We start from the raw sequence: 18,657 nt of genomic DNA, 5'->3' as shown, positions 1-18,657 counted from the left end.
CTTCACTGAATCCTGAATATTTTCAATAATCCAACAAATGTGACGACGATATGATATAATTCAAAATAAATTTTCATCCGAATGTGCTAAAATTGACGTTTGTCGTAGACTAAAACAGTGCACAGAATGAACGCGAACTTGACGCACTCTAGGCATTCATAAATATCAAAGATAGTTCAACTTGTTAAGAAACTATAGGTTTGTTCTAGGCTGCACTAGCAGAACTAGTTCAGGAGCGTTTTTGTAACAGAACCAGCGCAGTGTCGCTGTTCTTAGTAGCAGTGTAAGAGAACTAGTTCATCCAGTTCACTGAACTGCTTGAACTGAGTCTAGAGTCAGTTCAGCCAGTGCAGTGCAATAAGTGTAATCTGGAACGAATGTTCAACAATCAACAAATGCTCCATTGCTTTCTCTGCACTAAATCGTTCTTTGTATCCGATCGAACTAATTCTATACACTCATTAACTGGCCTACACTGGTCCAGTTCCAGTGCATCAACCTAGAACAAACTATATGATAACACACAATAGTAGCAATCGGAGGACGTAACGCATAGCGCCTCCGTGACCTATTTGTAACTGTAACGATCGGGAACATGATGAGTCTTCTTAGTTTATGACAGGTATATTTTCAAAACAGACTATTTTGGTTATCTGGTTCCTTTTCAAATAATTATACAGTGTATTCATCACTTACCCACTTTTGTATGCTGTTTCAATTAAGAGGACATCTGCGTCATTTTGAGCTTGTTTTGAGACACAAATAGGTATTTATACTTGTCCTAAGTGCCTGATATGTATATACGTGGCTTATATGTGCATATCATGTATAATGTGATTCTTTAGACTCGCGATATCTCAGGAATGGTAACTCTTAGGAAAAAAACCATACATACCATTTTTGTGAAGAATTTAAAGATCTACAACTTTGGTCTGATGTTTTTTCTGATAAAACTTACCAGTTTCGGAAAAATCAGAAAAATACCTTAAATTTTGACCATTGACCCCAAATAACTTTTCAAGTTTTCAGCTTGCCTCAAATACCTACCCAAAATTTGCTGCCAGCTCTCATACCACTTTATTTATAATTTTCAGTATTTTACATTAGAAACTATGAAACTAATTTGTATGAACAAATTTATCAATAAATTTGTTTTAAACAGCTAAATTTTTTCAATGGAAATATTTTAAAAATGATTAAGATTAATTTTTAATAGAAATATCAAATAATTTCATTTTTTTGTTATATTATAATGTGATGAAAATAAATCAAGTTTTTATGGAAAATTTATTAAAAATGGAAAAACCAACAATTCTTTTTGTCTTTGTAAACCTCATTAATTACTAAATGTGTATAAAGGTAATTTTTTAAAAGTAAAAGTGATATGAAGAATGAATTTTAATAATAAAAAATGCAAGAAAAATAATAACAACATGAAGGTATTGAATAAAGGAAACATTGTTTTCAATTTTAACACATTGTATTTCGAAAAAAAACTTAACACCTCATTTCTCATACTATTTTGTGCAATTTTAATGCAGTCAAACTTTGGAAACAATCTGTACAATTACATATCAGGTTCGATATTCACCTTTGATATAACTAAATGAAACTTTTCATAATAATACATTTTAAAAATAAATCAATAATACTTAAAAAGCTGTCTAATAAAAACAGTAATACATATTTTTTTTCTAACGAACAGTATACTTTAATCATGTATCAGCTAGCACATATAATATTTATATTCTAGCACTTATCGATATATTAAAAATTTTTAAATAAAAACACATTCGAAACCGTCAATTTTATTTCCATTTCCACTTAAAGGTAGTAGGGAAAATATGTAAAAAAATTGTTGAGGAACTGAAAACATTCACTTATCTTAGTTTTGGTATTTAGGACTTTATTTTTAAATTAATCATATTTTACAGAAGACCATAAATCCTATCTTCTTTTCAGAAAAGTGGAAATAGAAAAAGTAAATTAACGCCTTCGAAAATTTTGTTTCAAATATTGCTCTGTTACTTTTAATGACCCACCATTAGTAACATTAGAAAATTATTTAAATTTTCTTAACAAAATCGTATTATACTGTTCAAGTTTGAATTATTTGTACGGTTTCCTTAGCCAAAGAATGTCATTTTAAAGAATCTAAAAATCTTGAAATTTTCAAAATTATTAATATCAAATTTTTGAGTAATATGTATGTATGAAATATATTTACAATACAACAATGACCATATCTGCAGCTTTAAATAGACATCTAAGCATTTTTAAAGACAAAAAAAATATGAGAAAATTTTTGGAGTAAATGTAAGCAAATAGCGAAAATATTCTTATCTTGGTATTTATAACAGTTTATACAAGGTGTGTTCACAAAATTTTTATGTATTGAACAATTCGATTGTCAATTTTTACCTTGTATTTTATTGCTATACATGACATTAAAAAGTTTGCATCTGTATTAATTGAAAACTTTCTAATGTCCCCTGGACATTAATAACAAAATTTCAGGACCAAAAATCAAATAATTTGTGGTTAATACTAATACAGCCTTATCAAATTGGTAGTAAAGTTGTTGAAGAAGAAGAATGTCCCAGCAAAACCGTTGAATCGTGCTCACACTTAATTGCACTCAAGCCACCATATTGACAAGATATGATACTTTTTTGGGTCTTGAGGTTGGAAGTAATTTGACCTGGCATAGTCGAATTAGCTGAGGCAGCTTGGAGCCCTTTTTAAGAACAAAAAGCTATATACTTTGCAACAGCTTCTAATCCTCTAATTCGTTCATCTTTTGAATTCGGCTCCAGGCATATTCTGAAGATACTCAACTCAATACAGAGAATTTTAAACAGCCATTGTTTCACAAGCATAAATAACATTAATAGAGCATTTTTGAAGGCTTTACTTGGGAATAAAGTTTGAGAAGTGTGCCAGGACAAAGCGCTAGTATAGATGTATCTATAATATCCAATGGGGACTATTTGGAAGAAGATAACATTAATATAAACATAAATATGAGTCTTCAATTGTATTTAGATTGAAATTAAAAAATATAAATTTTCTGAAAGTTTTATTGGAGATAGAATGTTTTGTACATTATTTTCATCTCCTTTTCTTTGTATTCAGTGGAATATCGACAAATTTGCTCCAACATTTTTTTGCAGAAAATAATCTCAACAAAACAATATAATAGTCAAAAGACTAGTTGTTTGACTGTTTAATTGATTTAATTGAACAGATGTGAGAAAAACGTATTTGAAATTTTCCCATTAAGTAGATTCAACAAGGGATAATAATTGAGGTTTCAACTTTATTTGAACATTTTAGTTTTAGTGATTAGCTGTTAAAAATCCAAGATACTCATTCAAAAAGTTTTATTATTATCACTAGTTTGGTGCAAACATGATTTTTATATCAAATTGGAATTTAAAATAACATTTTTTTCTGTTAAAGGTAACTAAATCTTATTGAAAGTCACCATAGTTCACCAATAAAAAAAGGTTATTCACTCCAAACAATTTTTCTATATTTTAAAAATTTATTATCATTTTAAAAATAGCTGGTGAGAAACTGGTAAATATGTGATTAAAATATGAAACTAAGAAAATTTGTGCTGAAATTGAAGATCTTTTGACATTCTTCGGATGGATAAATTTTTAATTGAGAATTTATTTGAAAAATCAAAAAGATTCGATAAGGTGCTTTTTATTTTAAATTACATTAAGTTTATTTTTTCAAATATATTTAAATAGTTACTGACAGATGACGATGTATGAATTTACAAAATGGTAGAGATGAACAATGTGGAAAAAACAATAAAATATTACAGTTCTAAAATATAAAACAATATACAACTATATATAATTACACAAAATTTGACCGGATGATTACCTTAAACATAACCCCCTGCAAATTGAAATAATACCAAATTTAAAATTACCTAAAAATTCATTTAAATCAATAAATAGTGTATATACAATGCCGTAAAATGATTTTTTTAAGCTAAACCAAAATTATTTATGGAAACACAAATTTTTTACTATAATTTTGATTAATTTTTCAAAAATTTTGATTAAAACTATTTCGAAGATAAAAAAATGACGTTAAGGCATTGTGTACAACTAAACCACCATAAACAATATAATATTATACAACTAATTATTTTTCCTATTTATCGAGATCTGAAAGTATATTATGATTAATTTGAATGAGTTTATAAATAATTATTAAAACTATTATACAGAGTATCGCCAGCTTAAAAATATCACCCGGTACAACATAACTGCAGTGTTCACTCGATCACACACTTCTAGTCTGGCACATTGAGTATCGATTTTATTTTATACACGTATATCACAACTTTACTTAATTTTTTTTAGGTTAAGTCACCTTAACCGCATTTCGAGTTAAAAATTTACACTCTCATTTAATTTTCAACTTCATTTCTTTTACATGGATTTTTTTGTTTGTTTGTTTTGTTTCAAGAGTCTTCTTCGATAAAATTTGTTGGGTTGCTGTAGTAATAGGGCTTACAAAATGCAGCAAGACGTCGAACAGCAACTACTGTTACCACCCTTGCTTTTTTGTCGTTGATCTGGAAGAACAAACATTAAATAATTATTTTTCAAATTGCAAACCTCGATGCCAAAAGGAAACAGTTGAACATCGTTAATCCGGACTTCTAAATCGCGAAATATCTAAAATCCCGACTGATTCGTTCGTATCGGAATTTTTAGCTTCTGTATTTGACAGTAGATGGCGACACCATACACAACGATAGCATGAAGAATCAGAATTTTACGGATTTACAAAAGTGCCGCTATGCGCTGCGATCGCGCGCTTGAGGAGAAAGAGAAACTAGCACTCTGATGTAGTTTCTAAATAGTTGAGCATACGCAGTGCTCGGAGATCCGAGAGGTTGAGAAGTGAGAGGGGGAAAGATTCAGCGCACAAAATAAATGAGTATTCTGTGGTTCAGCGTTTACTTGTTAAGCCATCTGTGCACGTGCAGCTACAGTTTCAAATTTGCTTTTTTTGTGACTCGATAATCGTCATTTCGTAAAGAAAATGAACTGTAAACGAGTTATAAGGTTTGTTCTTGGTAGCTACACTGGAACTGGACCAGTGCAGGCCTGTTAATGAGCGTATAGAATTAGTTCGATCGTATACAAAGAACGATTTAGTGCAGAGACCAATGGAGCATTTATAGATTGTTGTATTTGAGATTATTTGATGTGATTCGGGCCTTATAGTATTAAGAATAATGGAAAACGATTTAGTACTTTTTGATATTTTACATTTGTCCGATGACGAAGATATAATGCCACAGATTCCAAATTGCACTGCACTGGCTGAACTGACTCTAGACCCAGTGCAAGCAGTACAATGAACTGGATGAACTAGTTCTCTTGCACTGCTACTAAGAACAGCGTCACTAGCGCTGGTTCTGTTACAAAGAACGCTTTAGTGTACACTCCTGAACTAGTGCAGCTACCAAGAACAAACCTATAGACAATGCTACTACTTCGAGTTGTAAGAAAACAAAACAGACCAGTTTTATAATCGCAAAAAAAGTGGAGCTTTTAAAAAAATATGAGCTTCTGTTCGTGGTTTATGCACTGAATTTGAAGTAGGAAAGACAATGATATAATTAAGATGTCGCCATCATAAATGTTGGGCAAAAATTTCAAAAAAAAAAAAACAATTAATTTCTTCGCAATCCTTCAAAAAATATCAAATTTGGTAGACTGTATAATACTGTAATAACCCTGGAGAGTTAATTAGGATTGACGCAACATTAAAATTTCATAGAATTTTTTTGTGTCGATTGATTTGAAAAAATTTTGACTATCGATTATTTCTTCGATGCCTATGATTGCAATTTAGTCTCAGTTAGCCCTTTGAGACGCAAGACACGTGTTGTGATTTATACTTTTTGGAACAAGACATCTTTTTGTGAAGTTCGTACACGAATTGTTTTCATTCTCGCAAATAGTTCGACGTACTGTGGACCATATCATAAAAAAGTATGCATCCACCAGGAATTGTAACGATAGAAAACTTTCAGGGCGGCCTTGAAAAAGTACCACTGCTGAAAATAAACGTATTGTAATGATCAGTTAATGCGATCGACGACTCAGAGATAGCAGCTCAGATCAATGAATCCGCCTTTGAGTAGTTCTTCAGTGAAAAGGAGATTGGGAGAAGCTGATCTTTTTGGAAGAGTAGCAGTTAAGAAGCCTCCTGAATAGTGGGAAAGAGTTTTATGCAGTGATTAGTCCAAATTTGAGGTTATCGAGTCTAAGAGATGAGTGCGTAAGTCAAAGAAAGAGCGGATGTTAGATCCATATTTAATCCCGATTGTAAAACACGGCACAGGCACGGTGATGATTTGCGGATGTTTTGGAGGAAGGGCGACTGAGGATCTGGTAAAAATTGAAGGGACTTCGAAGAAAGATTATAAAAAATATTGAAGGAAATGTAGTACGTTCTAACCAGCACCTGATCGGTAGAAAATTTTTCTTTCAGCATTCTTCGAAGTCGTGCAAAGATTGTAAGTAATTAATTCAGATCATTTTTCGCTGAAAACTGAAGTCATCTTTGGCTAGTAGCTGATAATGATGCCTTTGGCTGTAATGCGTTTCCACAATTTTTCTCAGGAATCAACTGAGGAAGAATAAACGGACTTCGGTGAGGTCAATTTTGAGGCATATTTGGATATTGGAGATTTGGAAAACCTCTTAGATTGAAACTAAAATGAGGTGGTGTTCCATTATGCGTAAACCAAGGTTCCAATCTCAATTCATAAACTTTAATGGTTCAATCGCCTTCTACTTACATACTGTATATCAAATTTTATATTTTCAAATGAAAAGGTTGCAAAGAAATTAATATTTTTACGAAATTTTTGGTTCAATATTGGCCAAACAAATCCTATAGCTCTCCAGGGTTTCAAGTTCATAATAAAATATACATTTTTGTGAGTTCAGTAGTGTGAAAAAAAGTGTTATTTTAGAATAATTAGGGCAAATTATAATTCTAATGTCTTTTGTTTACCTTGTGAGTTAGGCTCTGGAAGGGTCTCTCTCGGAACCAAATGCATCACTGTAGTTTTTCCGAAAGGTAAACCTAAAGCACCTAAAGTTACATTACTATGAAGAAAGCGTCCTTGATAGATGAGTCTGAGTATTTCGGCTTTCGAAACAGCTTCTTGACACCAATCTGCAAGGAAAAAGAAATCAAACTCATAACTGAAATAAAAAGAAAACAGCTAGCACCTTTACCAAAAACTATAACCTCAAACCGATCTAACTTGTAACGAACTATTTTAACCATATCCTCTTCTTCGTCACGTTGTATACGAGGGTTGCCTTTAAAGTTTTTCCAATCGAACAATATGTGGCGTTAATCAGTTGTGGCACCACAGTATTTGTCAACATTAACATTTGTTATTGTGTAGCCCAATAGCAATTTAGAAATTAACTGAGTAAGTTGGTTTAGGGTGGATGATTTTTTTTCATTTTAAAAAGACCTTATACAATAACAACGAATGAAATCGCTTCATGCAACTTTTGGTGATGAGGATTATTTACAATTGGTTTGGAGGATTTCGTCATGATCGTACGTCTATCAATGATGCAAGTCGGTTAAAATCGCTTGTCATTTCGATAAGCATTGATGTTTTATGCAATATTATTAGAGAAAATGCAGCATGCGGCTTACAGACAGATAGAGTTGTCTTTTAAGATATCGCAGAATGGAATAGAATCGATTTGGGATTGAATATTTGAGGAAAAAACATCTCATTGCCAGTACTCACCAGGTTTATCTCCTAATGGATTTTTTCTTCCCAACTGTCAAACAAAAATGCGCAAACAGCGATTTTTATCACCCCAAGAAACTGTCGAAGACTTTCAGAATCATGTTTCTACATAACCTTCAGAGTGGAAAAAAGTATCCAGTATTGGTTTGAGTATGCAAACATGTTTGGATCTTAAGGTTGAATATTTCGAAAAACAATAAAATGATTTTTTTCGAATTTGTTCGTTCATGGATCCATCAGCCGGCGAACCACGTCCGAAGCGTCCAAAGGCAAAACAGTCAGCAGGGAAGGTTATGGCTTCAGTATTTTGAGATACGCATAGAATATTGTTCATCGACTATCTCCCAAAAGTGAGAAACAATCAATAGCGAATACTACATAGAGTTTTTGGATCGTTTGAATGCAAGAATCGAGGAAAAACGGCCACATATGTCGAAGAATAAACCACTGTTCCACCAAGACAATGCATCGATACACAAGTCGATGGCAACGATGGTAGAAGAACACTTCGAATTTCTTCATCATCCACAGTATAGTTCAGATCTGGTCCCCAGTGACCACTAGCTATTCGCTGATATCAAAAAAAAATGCTCGCCGGTAAGAAATCCAGCTCAAATGAAGAAGTAATAGCTGAAACTGAAGCCTATTTAGAAACAGAAGAGAAATCCTTGTACAAGCACGTCATCGAGAAGTTAGAGAAGCGTTGGAACGATTGTATTGCTCTATTGACGAATAAAATCGTTTTTTGGGGGAAAAAATGTGTTTTTCTTAGTTAATCACACGACTTATTGAGTGATGTTATAATCTATCTTCAAATTGAGCTTCTGCACAACAGGATGAGAAATAATTTGCACATCCTTCTCCTGAGACACCGCCGAGTAATGTCTCTCTATTTATTTTCTATCAACGTTAAATTTCCTTTGATAAATATTTGAGAATTCTTTCTTCCTCGACCATAAATTTTGGCAACTGTCATTGCGAACGCATTTGAGGTTAACGGCTATTGTCAATATGTTGTCACTTGTCATCGACTATACTCACAAAATTAATATTAGATATAGAGTGTAAGGCATGGGAGGTTGTTCAAGTAAGATAGAGAGGAAAAGAACATCGGTATACCACTCACCATCAATCTCTACTTTATTCTGATTGGATCCCTATGACGTTTCGAAGTTTCGAGTGGTGGGAACGGCAAATAAGGAGAATGGTGAACCGATGCTCTTTCTTTATCTTCCAATAGTACAATTCCATTTACGCGTCGCTCTCTCCACAACAATCATAGCTTTTCGAATAATTCTGACAAATCTCCCTCGTATAGACATATTAGTAACGATGACGAATAATAAAATCGACAAGAACTGATAAAAACTTACCGTCTGGCCAATTGTCGAAAACATGTTGAGCAATGTCCCCAGCAGAATCGCTCGGACTGAACAAAAACTCTTTTGTTTTACCGCTGACGAGAATCAGGCGCAGATTTATCTGAAACAAAAATATGCGATTGTTGATTTTGTTATTGTAAAATACACGTTTCGAATGCCATACACGCCGGTTGGAAAGTTTTTGTGGTACGGTAACGAAATTCTGGGTTAAAATTAAATTGACGAACGTTTTTAGAGAACGTGACACAAATTTATAAACCACACCATTCAGATTTTGATAAAAGTATATTGTGTTTTTTGTTTGATGAACTGTAATTCAAAATATAAATTCGATCGAAATACGTATCCGTACCTCCTTGCGCGATATTATTTAAATTTTCATTTTCATTTTCGAATGCTTGCAATTTTCATCATATAGGTCTGCTTTTCCATATGTATGTAATATTTACGAACGCGCGCACAATTTTACCTCTCCCCGGTAACTTATTTATCGCAGCATTTTGATGGTTTAAGTAGCTTCTTCGCGCCCGGGAAACTATATCTTGATATGGATATATATTATAAAATTTTTATAAAACAAAATCTAGTAGTTTCCGTAATTAAGGAGACATTTTATACTTAAAACAGTCTTTTCATCAAGGTTTTAGCTCTCTTCTAACGCATAAACATGTTTTAGACAACTAATTTTCTTTGTGAAATTTTGAAATTCGACGAAAATATGTTTCGTCTTTCGAATTTAAGAAGTCTTCTTAAACAATGTATGGTCTTATAGTTTATAAAAATTTCTCTCAGTGTATTCTGATAACATCCTGATTCTTTAATCTATTTCGGATGAAAAGGTTTCTGAGTGTAACTTTTTTGGAGTTTGATCCATAGAAGTAGATAAATTAAATGGCATATTCTGATATTCTGATAATTGAATATAATTATGTGTAAGTGATCATCATAATCAAGTGAGTTGAAACTAATTGTAAAATATTATAATTATTTAACAGTTAATAAACACACTTTAACACTTAGATTCGAAATTTAAAATGCGCGTGGCGTATGGCCTCGTATATAATTAGATCTTTATGATTTTTACAGGGTCAACGCATAAATAAATGAACCAAATAAAACATAAATTAGTCAGGTATTGCTTTAAAAAGGATTTTTCGCATCAGAAATGATCAATTTCATTAATTTTGTTCGGTCAACATTCCTATGAAGAAACCAATTATTTCATATTTAGCTTCGCTTAATTCTGATACCCTTCTACCTCTTCAGATATAGAATTGGTCATAAAAGGTTAGTTGGTCTTATTAATTGGTCAACATTAAGTTTTCCAAAACTTTTAGCACCTCATTCACAAAAAAAAAATAAAATTTTAACTATGCGCGGTCGAGAAACATTCCAATTTAAAAAAATTGTGTTTGTAAAAAATTATTATAAAAGCTAGTTAACTATCGTCCCCCAAATCCCATGCATGCACTTTGACCTTCACATATTTAAAAAAATGTCCAATTATTACATGTTTGATAGTACGAGGATGGTCCCAAAAGTACTTGGCCCAAAAATTTTGGAAAAAAATTTATTTATTTTTGAACCTGACCTAACCAAGGGATGTTCAATAAGTTCGATACCCTTTTTATAATAAGAATAATCGCCAAGGTTCTCAAAATAGCCATCACTTCTTCAATATTGGATAATCTTTGGCTACCGAGGTATTTTTTTGAAGACATTTTGAGACATGAGGTAGAAATTCAAGCTTTAATTGTGTTGATAAAACAACAACTAGTTTGCATAATACTCTCCGTTGTTAGTTTTTCCATTTTCAAGGTAGTCAATGAAAATTACTCCACGCGTATCCTAAAAAACCGAGGCCATGACTTTGCCTGCAGATGGAACGGTCTTTCTCGAATGCGCATAGGTGAAATTTTTCATTTTTTTCGTGAAAGATGTGCTAAAACTTCTCAATAGCCTTGAAAAACTTTAACCGTTGATAAAAAAACTAACTTTCTATGACCAATTTTCGTCCTTTCAGTCCTTTCAGTTGAGTTATAGATTATTCCATAGATTTTCATTCTTTCCTATACCTTTCAGTTTAAGTTTTCATGTTTCTAATCCAAATGTCACTATGAGTATGGTTATTTTTTTATTCATTCATATTTTTATTTGTTTCGGTATTATCTTTTTGGCTACAAATTGTGTATCTTCCAGTTGCTCCAGTCCTCTCGTTCATCTCTTGTTCTAGTCTTCCATTTTGTGTTAATGTTATTTATGTTAAAGGTATTTAAAACCTTCGACCTGAATTATATTTGATTTTCTCAATTTTATGTTTGATTTATTATGTCTTCTAAGAAATGTTAATGTCATCCATTTTCCAGTGCCAAACCTTATACTCTTTATTTGTTTTTTTGTTCTCTTCGTTTCTCCACCACGTTAAAAAATATAAACAGATTTAGTTAGATAATTTGACATTTTTCGTCGTCATGCCATTTTCTTGGATTCTGCTATCTTCACAGAATGAATAATCCACGACTCTATCTAGCTTCCTTCATTGAAATTCCTGTTACGTGGTGTCCATCAGTACTTACACACACTTTTCAGAACGTCTGACTAGAGTTACTATGCCACTATAAAAATATTATGAATTTTTAGAGTCAAAATGTTCTTACACATCGTCGCTGTTAAATCTTTTACACCTTAACTCGACTTTCAGCTTTACGAACAAAAAATAGTCGGAAGGGGCCAGTTCGGAGCTATATGGTGGGTGATCAATTTCTGTAAAGCCATATTCGTTTAGGAAAGAGGAGTGAATAATATATTTAAATATTTTTTCAGTATAGTCAATAATATCCGTATATTGATTTCTTCGAACATTTTCTGAGTATATAAATCTATCGATTTGAATTTTTATATTCTCAGCTAGAATGACGCATATTTCTGGCGTTAAAAGTTACGTTAGAGTTCAGTTTGCCGATAAATTAGGCGTGAAATCCAAACTTCTACAATTAATCACTGTTTTCTTTCCCACCTCTACACAAACCACACTAACGAAAAAGTCGTTTCGATAAACAGCGTAGCCTGTTGGCTGGATAATAAATTCGCTTATCACCCTATTATGAGTCATAGTGCCTCGTCTAGTTTACTCAATAAAACTGTTTATGTAAGTGTTGTTTATAAATGTCTTGGACAATAGGTCAACCGACGAGTGGGCATTTTAAACGACCTACAATTGTGTGAAACTAACTTTAAGCGTAAGCATAATTCGTGATTGCTTTCTATTATTTTTAAATTTCAAAGAACGTGAATAGAAACAAAAAATGACAAGATAAATAAAGGGGACGAAAACATTTGAAAAACAATATATTGCAACGAGGCTAAATAAACTCTTCAATTTGTTTGATTATTCCCAGGTTTATGCAATTATGAAATATTCAACGGGTGTTCGTAGGTATATTCTATTCTGCTCTCACGGTTTTTGAATAAACTACGACAATATTCGTCAGAGGATTGTATGTAATTTATTTATACAAACAATAAGGATATTTCAGTACATTCTTCTTTTCCAATTCTTTCAAATACTCTCTATACAGCTTCGAAAAATGCTTGGGATCGTTGTCATACTGGAAGATAAATCTTCTGCCCATCAGACGCTAGCCAGAATTTACTACATTTTCCTTCAATATTTTTTATAGCCTTCTTTCTTCAGAATCCCTTCAATTTTTACCAGGTCAGTCAACCTTCCTCCAAAACATCTCCAAACCATCACCGAACCTCCGCCTTGTTTTACAGTCAGAATTACACATAATTTTTTCATTATTTTTGACACTACAGCTAAAAGATTAATGAGTCGATTGGTTGGATTAAGGAAAAAAAGTAAAAAAATATGTAAATAAATGAATAGAAACCGCCCGATGCCATACGATGTGATCGGAAAAAGGTTAAATAATATCAAAAAGAAGTCGAGTTCCTTAAAAAAGGCAGTCAATCACACATAACGCACCGTGTAAATATTTTAAGATATGTTTCGTCAATTATTTTAACAATCGTTTTCCTAAAATAATCTTGTATCTACACACCCAGCACCGTGGTCTAGAATGTTTACTAACCCCCAGAGACAGCACTTTATATGATACCGTCATTTCAGATAATCCTACAAATGTGGCTAGGGCTGTGACCTTAATTGAAGATGGCACATCATATATGTACGTTGGAAAAACCATTTAAATGTGCCTGATTGATGACAAACGGGAAGCTTCATAAAAAAATTTAAGGATGTGTTGGAGAAGAATACTAACAAGTAAGGGGAACGTTATAAGAAGACTGGAAGAGTCGTGAATAAAATCCAACAGTACAAAGAAAGCTCCGATGCTATAGAAACACCAGCAACTTCGCCAGACTATACAAAAATTGAAATAATGCCTTTTGGACAAACAAAGTTTACAGGGAAGAGTCGATTCTTGTGGAAATTGATTGATGGAAGAGAGAAGAATTTGACTTCACTCTTGTGGTGGCACGATCAGAATAGGTGGTGTTCATTGGTACGCTTGTATAGATTGACCCATTGTGTGAATGAATTTCAGAACGAGGTTGACATAAATGTATTGGCCAACATATACATCAGACCTTAATAAAATTGTACACGATTGAGACATGTCAAGGTTAATAAGCAATCCAAAATCAGGCATTTCAGTTGCCCTTATCGAAAATGCGAAAGCGCTATGGTTCGTCTCGATTTGGATCTAGAAGGGGCACTAGTTGCAACCCAAAGACTGATACAAATCTGCTACGAATTGTGTGTTTTATAGATTACGGAAAAGCTTTTTATAGTGGCAACACCATAAACTCAAATACTGAGGTGATTTGATATAGACCAGAAAGATATATGTTGTATTTGAAACTTGTATTGGAACCAGTAAGCTGCAATTAGAATTAAAATCGAATTTTCGAAGGCACAGGCACATCTCAAAGGTCAACAATCAGGTATCAAAGTAAATAGTGCATGGATCAACAATATACTTTTGGCCGATGAAACAGTCCCGATAACAGTTAACATGAATAACCTCCAAAGGCTCTTGAGCATAGTTGGAATACACAGTCGGCTAGCTAGAAACTTGGTTATGTAAAGACTGATCATTAGACGTAAAGATGAAGTGCCGGATAGAAAAAGCAAAGAGCTCATTCATGAAATTCAAAAACGTGTTTACCAACTCTGACATTAACGTCAACCTCAGAATAATATTCACATAATACAACGTATTGTACGTTATGTAAGGCTGCGCACTGAAAGTTAACACCATGAACAGATTGGGGACATTTAAGATGTGGATTTCCATGGACGGCAAAAAAAACCAACGAGGTAATTCTGAGGAGAATAGGAAGAGAACGGGGCATTATAAAAGGTGGAAAACAGAATTCCTGGAACATGTGATACGGAGCGAGAGGTATCATTTGCTTCAACTGTTGATAGAAGGAAAGATAGAGGGTAGAACGGGATGGGGTAGAAAGAGGCTCCGCATTATCAGAAATTGGACAGGGATAAAAACCACACATTCATACCACTAGAGACGGGATAATATAGTTAGAATGATCGCAAACATCCATTAATGGATAATAGAAAAAGAATCGAGATTTGAGAAGGTCTGCCTCAAAAGATTGTATATAATATGAGCATGGAAAATATTCGATTGCGTTCATTAGGGCAGATGGATGACACGCATGATACTGAATTGAGAATTATATTATCTTTCTGTTATTGTTGATGAATTGCAAAGTTTTTAACTTTCAATTCGAATTGACACAGAAACCATATAAAGTACTGTAATTCTTTTAAAAAAATAAAATATTGCAATAAATAATAAAAACAAATGTTCAGAAAATATGACGCAACATTCACTCTCAAGTTTTCTGAATAAAGTTTATTTCCCATTCTTTATTTTCATCCCCGTATAAACACAAAACGAAGTAAACGAGGATGCCATTTAAATAATTTTGTCTTCGAGATTATAAGCTACAATATAAGAAAAAAATTGCCGAAATTAGTAGAAGGGTTCAAAAGAAAATGAACTGAAATCTTCATTACGATTATATCAATTGCCCTAATTTTCTTGTGTGTTTATTTCAACGACATACAAATCATTGACATAATATGTGAATTAATTTTGATTACATAATTCCTTTCTTTCTTCTATTATATCCCTGGGAAATCATCTAATGTAAACATAGAAATCCCGTAACGTTACCACGTTACGACGGTCTCATAACATTCATCATCTATCTCTCTTATGGTTCGTTTTGATTTCGGGGTGTCTCGTAGTTTCTAGTCGTTCGGCCAATAACCTATATTTGCGGCTTCCAGCTCATCTCCCTAATAATTGCATGTCATAGCACTGCATGATTCACGATTTTCGACACGATGCACTTGCACCCACATGTCGCCGATCGACGTTACCAACTCTTCAATCAGATTAGTTTCGTGGTGTTGCCACTTGCTATTACAAATACAGTACTCTGGGTATACTGGACACAAAGTCGGAATAACACCACATAATAATAACAATAATAACAAATAATATTCAAAATGAGGGTAGGATAATTAGGTTTATACTTTTGCGGTGCCCTCGATTTTTGGCTCTAGAAAATCGAATAATCATCCGATTTTGATGATTTTTTTTTAAATCTGGGAAGAAAGAAAAATTAAAACTTATATTGGTTAGATTTGGAGGGGAATGTGCTAAAAATTCAGAACAAATGTTCACATTTGGTCTGCTTTTCAACAATTCTCTTTAACAGTCAACCTTAGTAAGATAACATTTTTGTAATGATGACAATTTTCAAAGTTAATTTTTAATATCATACACTTGATTGCAATAAGTGATTTTTAGGAATATTTTTGTCCATATAACTTCAATGATTACTTAATAAAAAAGGTACGAACGATTATATGTGAGAAAAGGTCAATTTTAAAAGAAATTGTTATTATTTTTAATTATAAAAACAAGTTATAAACAATAATACGTGAATGAGTGCATTTTCATGAACATTTAAAGATTTAAAGATTTAAAGCCCTGAAATCAATATAAGTTTTCCTTTTTTTCCCATAATTTTTTTCGTAATTCCGCCGTAAACACGAAGATTTTAAGAAAAGAATAATCGAAATCGGATGACTTTTCGATTTTCTAAAGCAAAAAAACGAGGGGACCGCCAAAATATAAAATTAGAGTCATAATAAAATTATCTTAGAAAGCACCTCATGCTTTTTTACATTAAAATAAAGTCGTTTTTTAGACTTTTAAACGATTATCAATTTTTTTTCAAAGTCTGTAACTTATATATATATATATATATATATATATATATATATATATATATATATATATATATATATATATATATAAGAAATTAAGCATGTCTAAGCACGTCCCTTGGTAGTTGGCATTATGAGAAACCGTATAAAAAACTTACTAATCCTGACACAACTGATAAAGATTTTATTATCATTAGTTATTTATAAATGAACGAAATTTCAAATAAATCGGAAGTTGTGAAGTGCTCAATAATCGACCTCAAAGATTACATCGTTATATCTGTGGCGGATTTAGAGATTTTTCCACCTGTAGGTACGAGGATATATTGAAAAATTCCTAGCCTACTATAGAACCAAATAAAATTTCAATGTCAAAATATTTTATTACTCAACATATTCTCCTCTTAATTGGATATATACACCTACAACGTCTCTAGACCTTTCAAAACAAATGTTTCTGCTTGCTCTGCAAACCAGACCTCCACAGCTTTTATTACTTCCTCGTTGGAAGAGAGTTTCCGACCTTTTGAACTTTTTTTCAGTTGAGGAAAGAGGTGAGGTCGGACGGAGTCGAATCTGGTGAATAAGGGGGGTGTTCTAGTAATTCAAACACTAAATCACAAATTTTTTGCATGGCAACATGAAATTTGTGTGCAGGGGCGTTGTCCTGCATAAACCAAACACCTTTGGATAGCTTTCCGCGTCTTTTCTCTTCAATTTTTTCGCGTAGAGTGGTCAGTAATGTCGAATAGTAATCTCCATTTATTGTTCTACCTTTATCCAAAAAACCAATCATGATTACTCCATGGCAATCTCAAAGAATTGAAGCAAGAACTTTTCCAGCACGGACACGAAACTTCTTAGGTCTTGGAGAACCAGAATGTCGCCATTCCATCGACTGTTGCTTTGTTTCTGGATCGTAGAAATGTACCCAAGTCTCATTCATAGTAACAAATCGGTTTAAGAAGTCTACATCGTTTTCAAATCGAGCACAGATCGAAAGCGATGCTTCTACCTTAGCACGCTTTTGGTTAACATTCAAACATTTGGGATCCATTCTGCAACAAATTTTGTCATGTCCAAATTGACGTGAACTATATGATGAACGCGTTCGTATGAAATATTCCATGCTTCAGATATCCGTTTTAGCCCAATTCGATGCTCTGATAAAATCATATCATTAACTGCGTCGATATTTTTGGGGATTGACACAGAAACTGGCCTTCCCGATCGGTCATCATCTTCAATGGAAAATTTACCTCTTTTGAGGCTTACAGTCCAATTTTTCACGGTCGCATACGAAGGACATTGATCCCCAAGGGTATTAAGCATATCTTCGTAAATCTGCTTACCTCTTAACCCTTTTAAATACAGGTACTTGATGATGGCTCAATACTCCAATTTTTCGATTCTCACAATTTCGGTAGACATCTGTTTTCTTTCAATTTATTACATAACTCGGGTTCACTTTTTTGACGTCAAACTTTACACTAACACTTTTAATAAGTTATTGTTCGTTGCTATGGTAAAACAATATTTTGTTCATGCATGGAACCGGTCTAGGCTAACTAGATATCAATACTACCTCTTATTACTTATCAAAGTTTAGATAAATATTTTCTAAATTCTCTTCTAGTAGGAACTTTTTATTGATACAGAACTTGGTTGTATTTAAATTCTCTCATATGAAAAGTAGCTATGACAGTGTACGCATTCCTGAACTAAATCATTAGAGTACATTATTTTTCCAGGAAACCAGCAATTTCTTTAGATCCGATGGTTACAACTCATTCAATTTTCTATGGCTGTATGGCTTTGTTTTGGCTAACTCGGTTTGGTTCTATTTATGACAACGAAAAACTCTCAACTGTTCCAATATCTTTATCAGATGTTTCATCAAATATTCTTTTTCTTTATCTTTTCCCATTTCTCTAGTATTTTTTTCTATGCCCTTAATTTCATAGCCTTTTCTTGGATATACTTAAATTTCTCTTTTACAGATAAAGTTATTCATAAAAATCAGCAACTGTGATCTAAACTTAAATTTTCTTAGAGATTTAGAAGAAGGTGGCCTGAAAAATAAATATAGAGGGAGAGATACGACTGAGAAGACAATGTTATGTGAAGCCTAGACTTTCATTGGGAGATTTTCT

The 18,657-nt window shown here is 32.8% G+C and overlaps 1 protein-coding gene across 1 annotated transcript in view; it reads right to left on the bottom strand.

Annotated features, from left to right (window-relative positions):
• Window positions 1-1,461: 1,461 nt before the first annotated feature.
• The window catches only part of LOC130447502 (ubiquitin-like protein 3), a 116,263-nt gene continuing 99,067 nt past the window's right edge, over window positions 1,462-18,657 (bottom strand). Inside the window, exons 2-4 of the mRNA XM_056784360.1 lie at window positions 9,205-9,313; window positions 7,066-7,230; window positions 1,462-4,603 (exon numbers count right to left, since the gene is read on the bottom strand). Of these exons, the coding sequence (XP_056640338.1) occupies window positions 4,539-4,603; window positions 7,066-7,230; window positions 9,205-9,313 (339 nt within the window). The 3' untranslated portion in view covers window positions 1,462-4,538. The remainder of the gene's footprint in view (window positions 4,604-7,065; window positions 7,231-9,204; window positions 9,314-18,657) is intronic.

The sequence above is a fragment of the Diorhabda sublineata genome, chromosome 8, assembly GCF_026230105.1.
Source record: "Diorhabda sublineata isolate icDioSubl1.1 chromosome 8, icDioSubl1.1, whole genome shotgun sequence".
Classification (NCBI taxonomy): domain Eukaryota; kingdom Metazoa; phylum Arthropoda; class Insecta; order Coleoptera; family Chrysomelidae; genus Diorhabda; species Diorhabda sublineata.
Note: the sequence above shows the minus strand (reverse complement) of the source record. Positions and strands in the feature narration are given on the sequence as shown.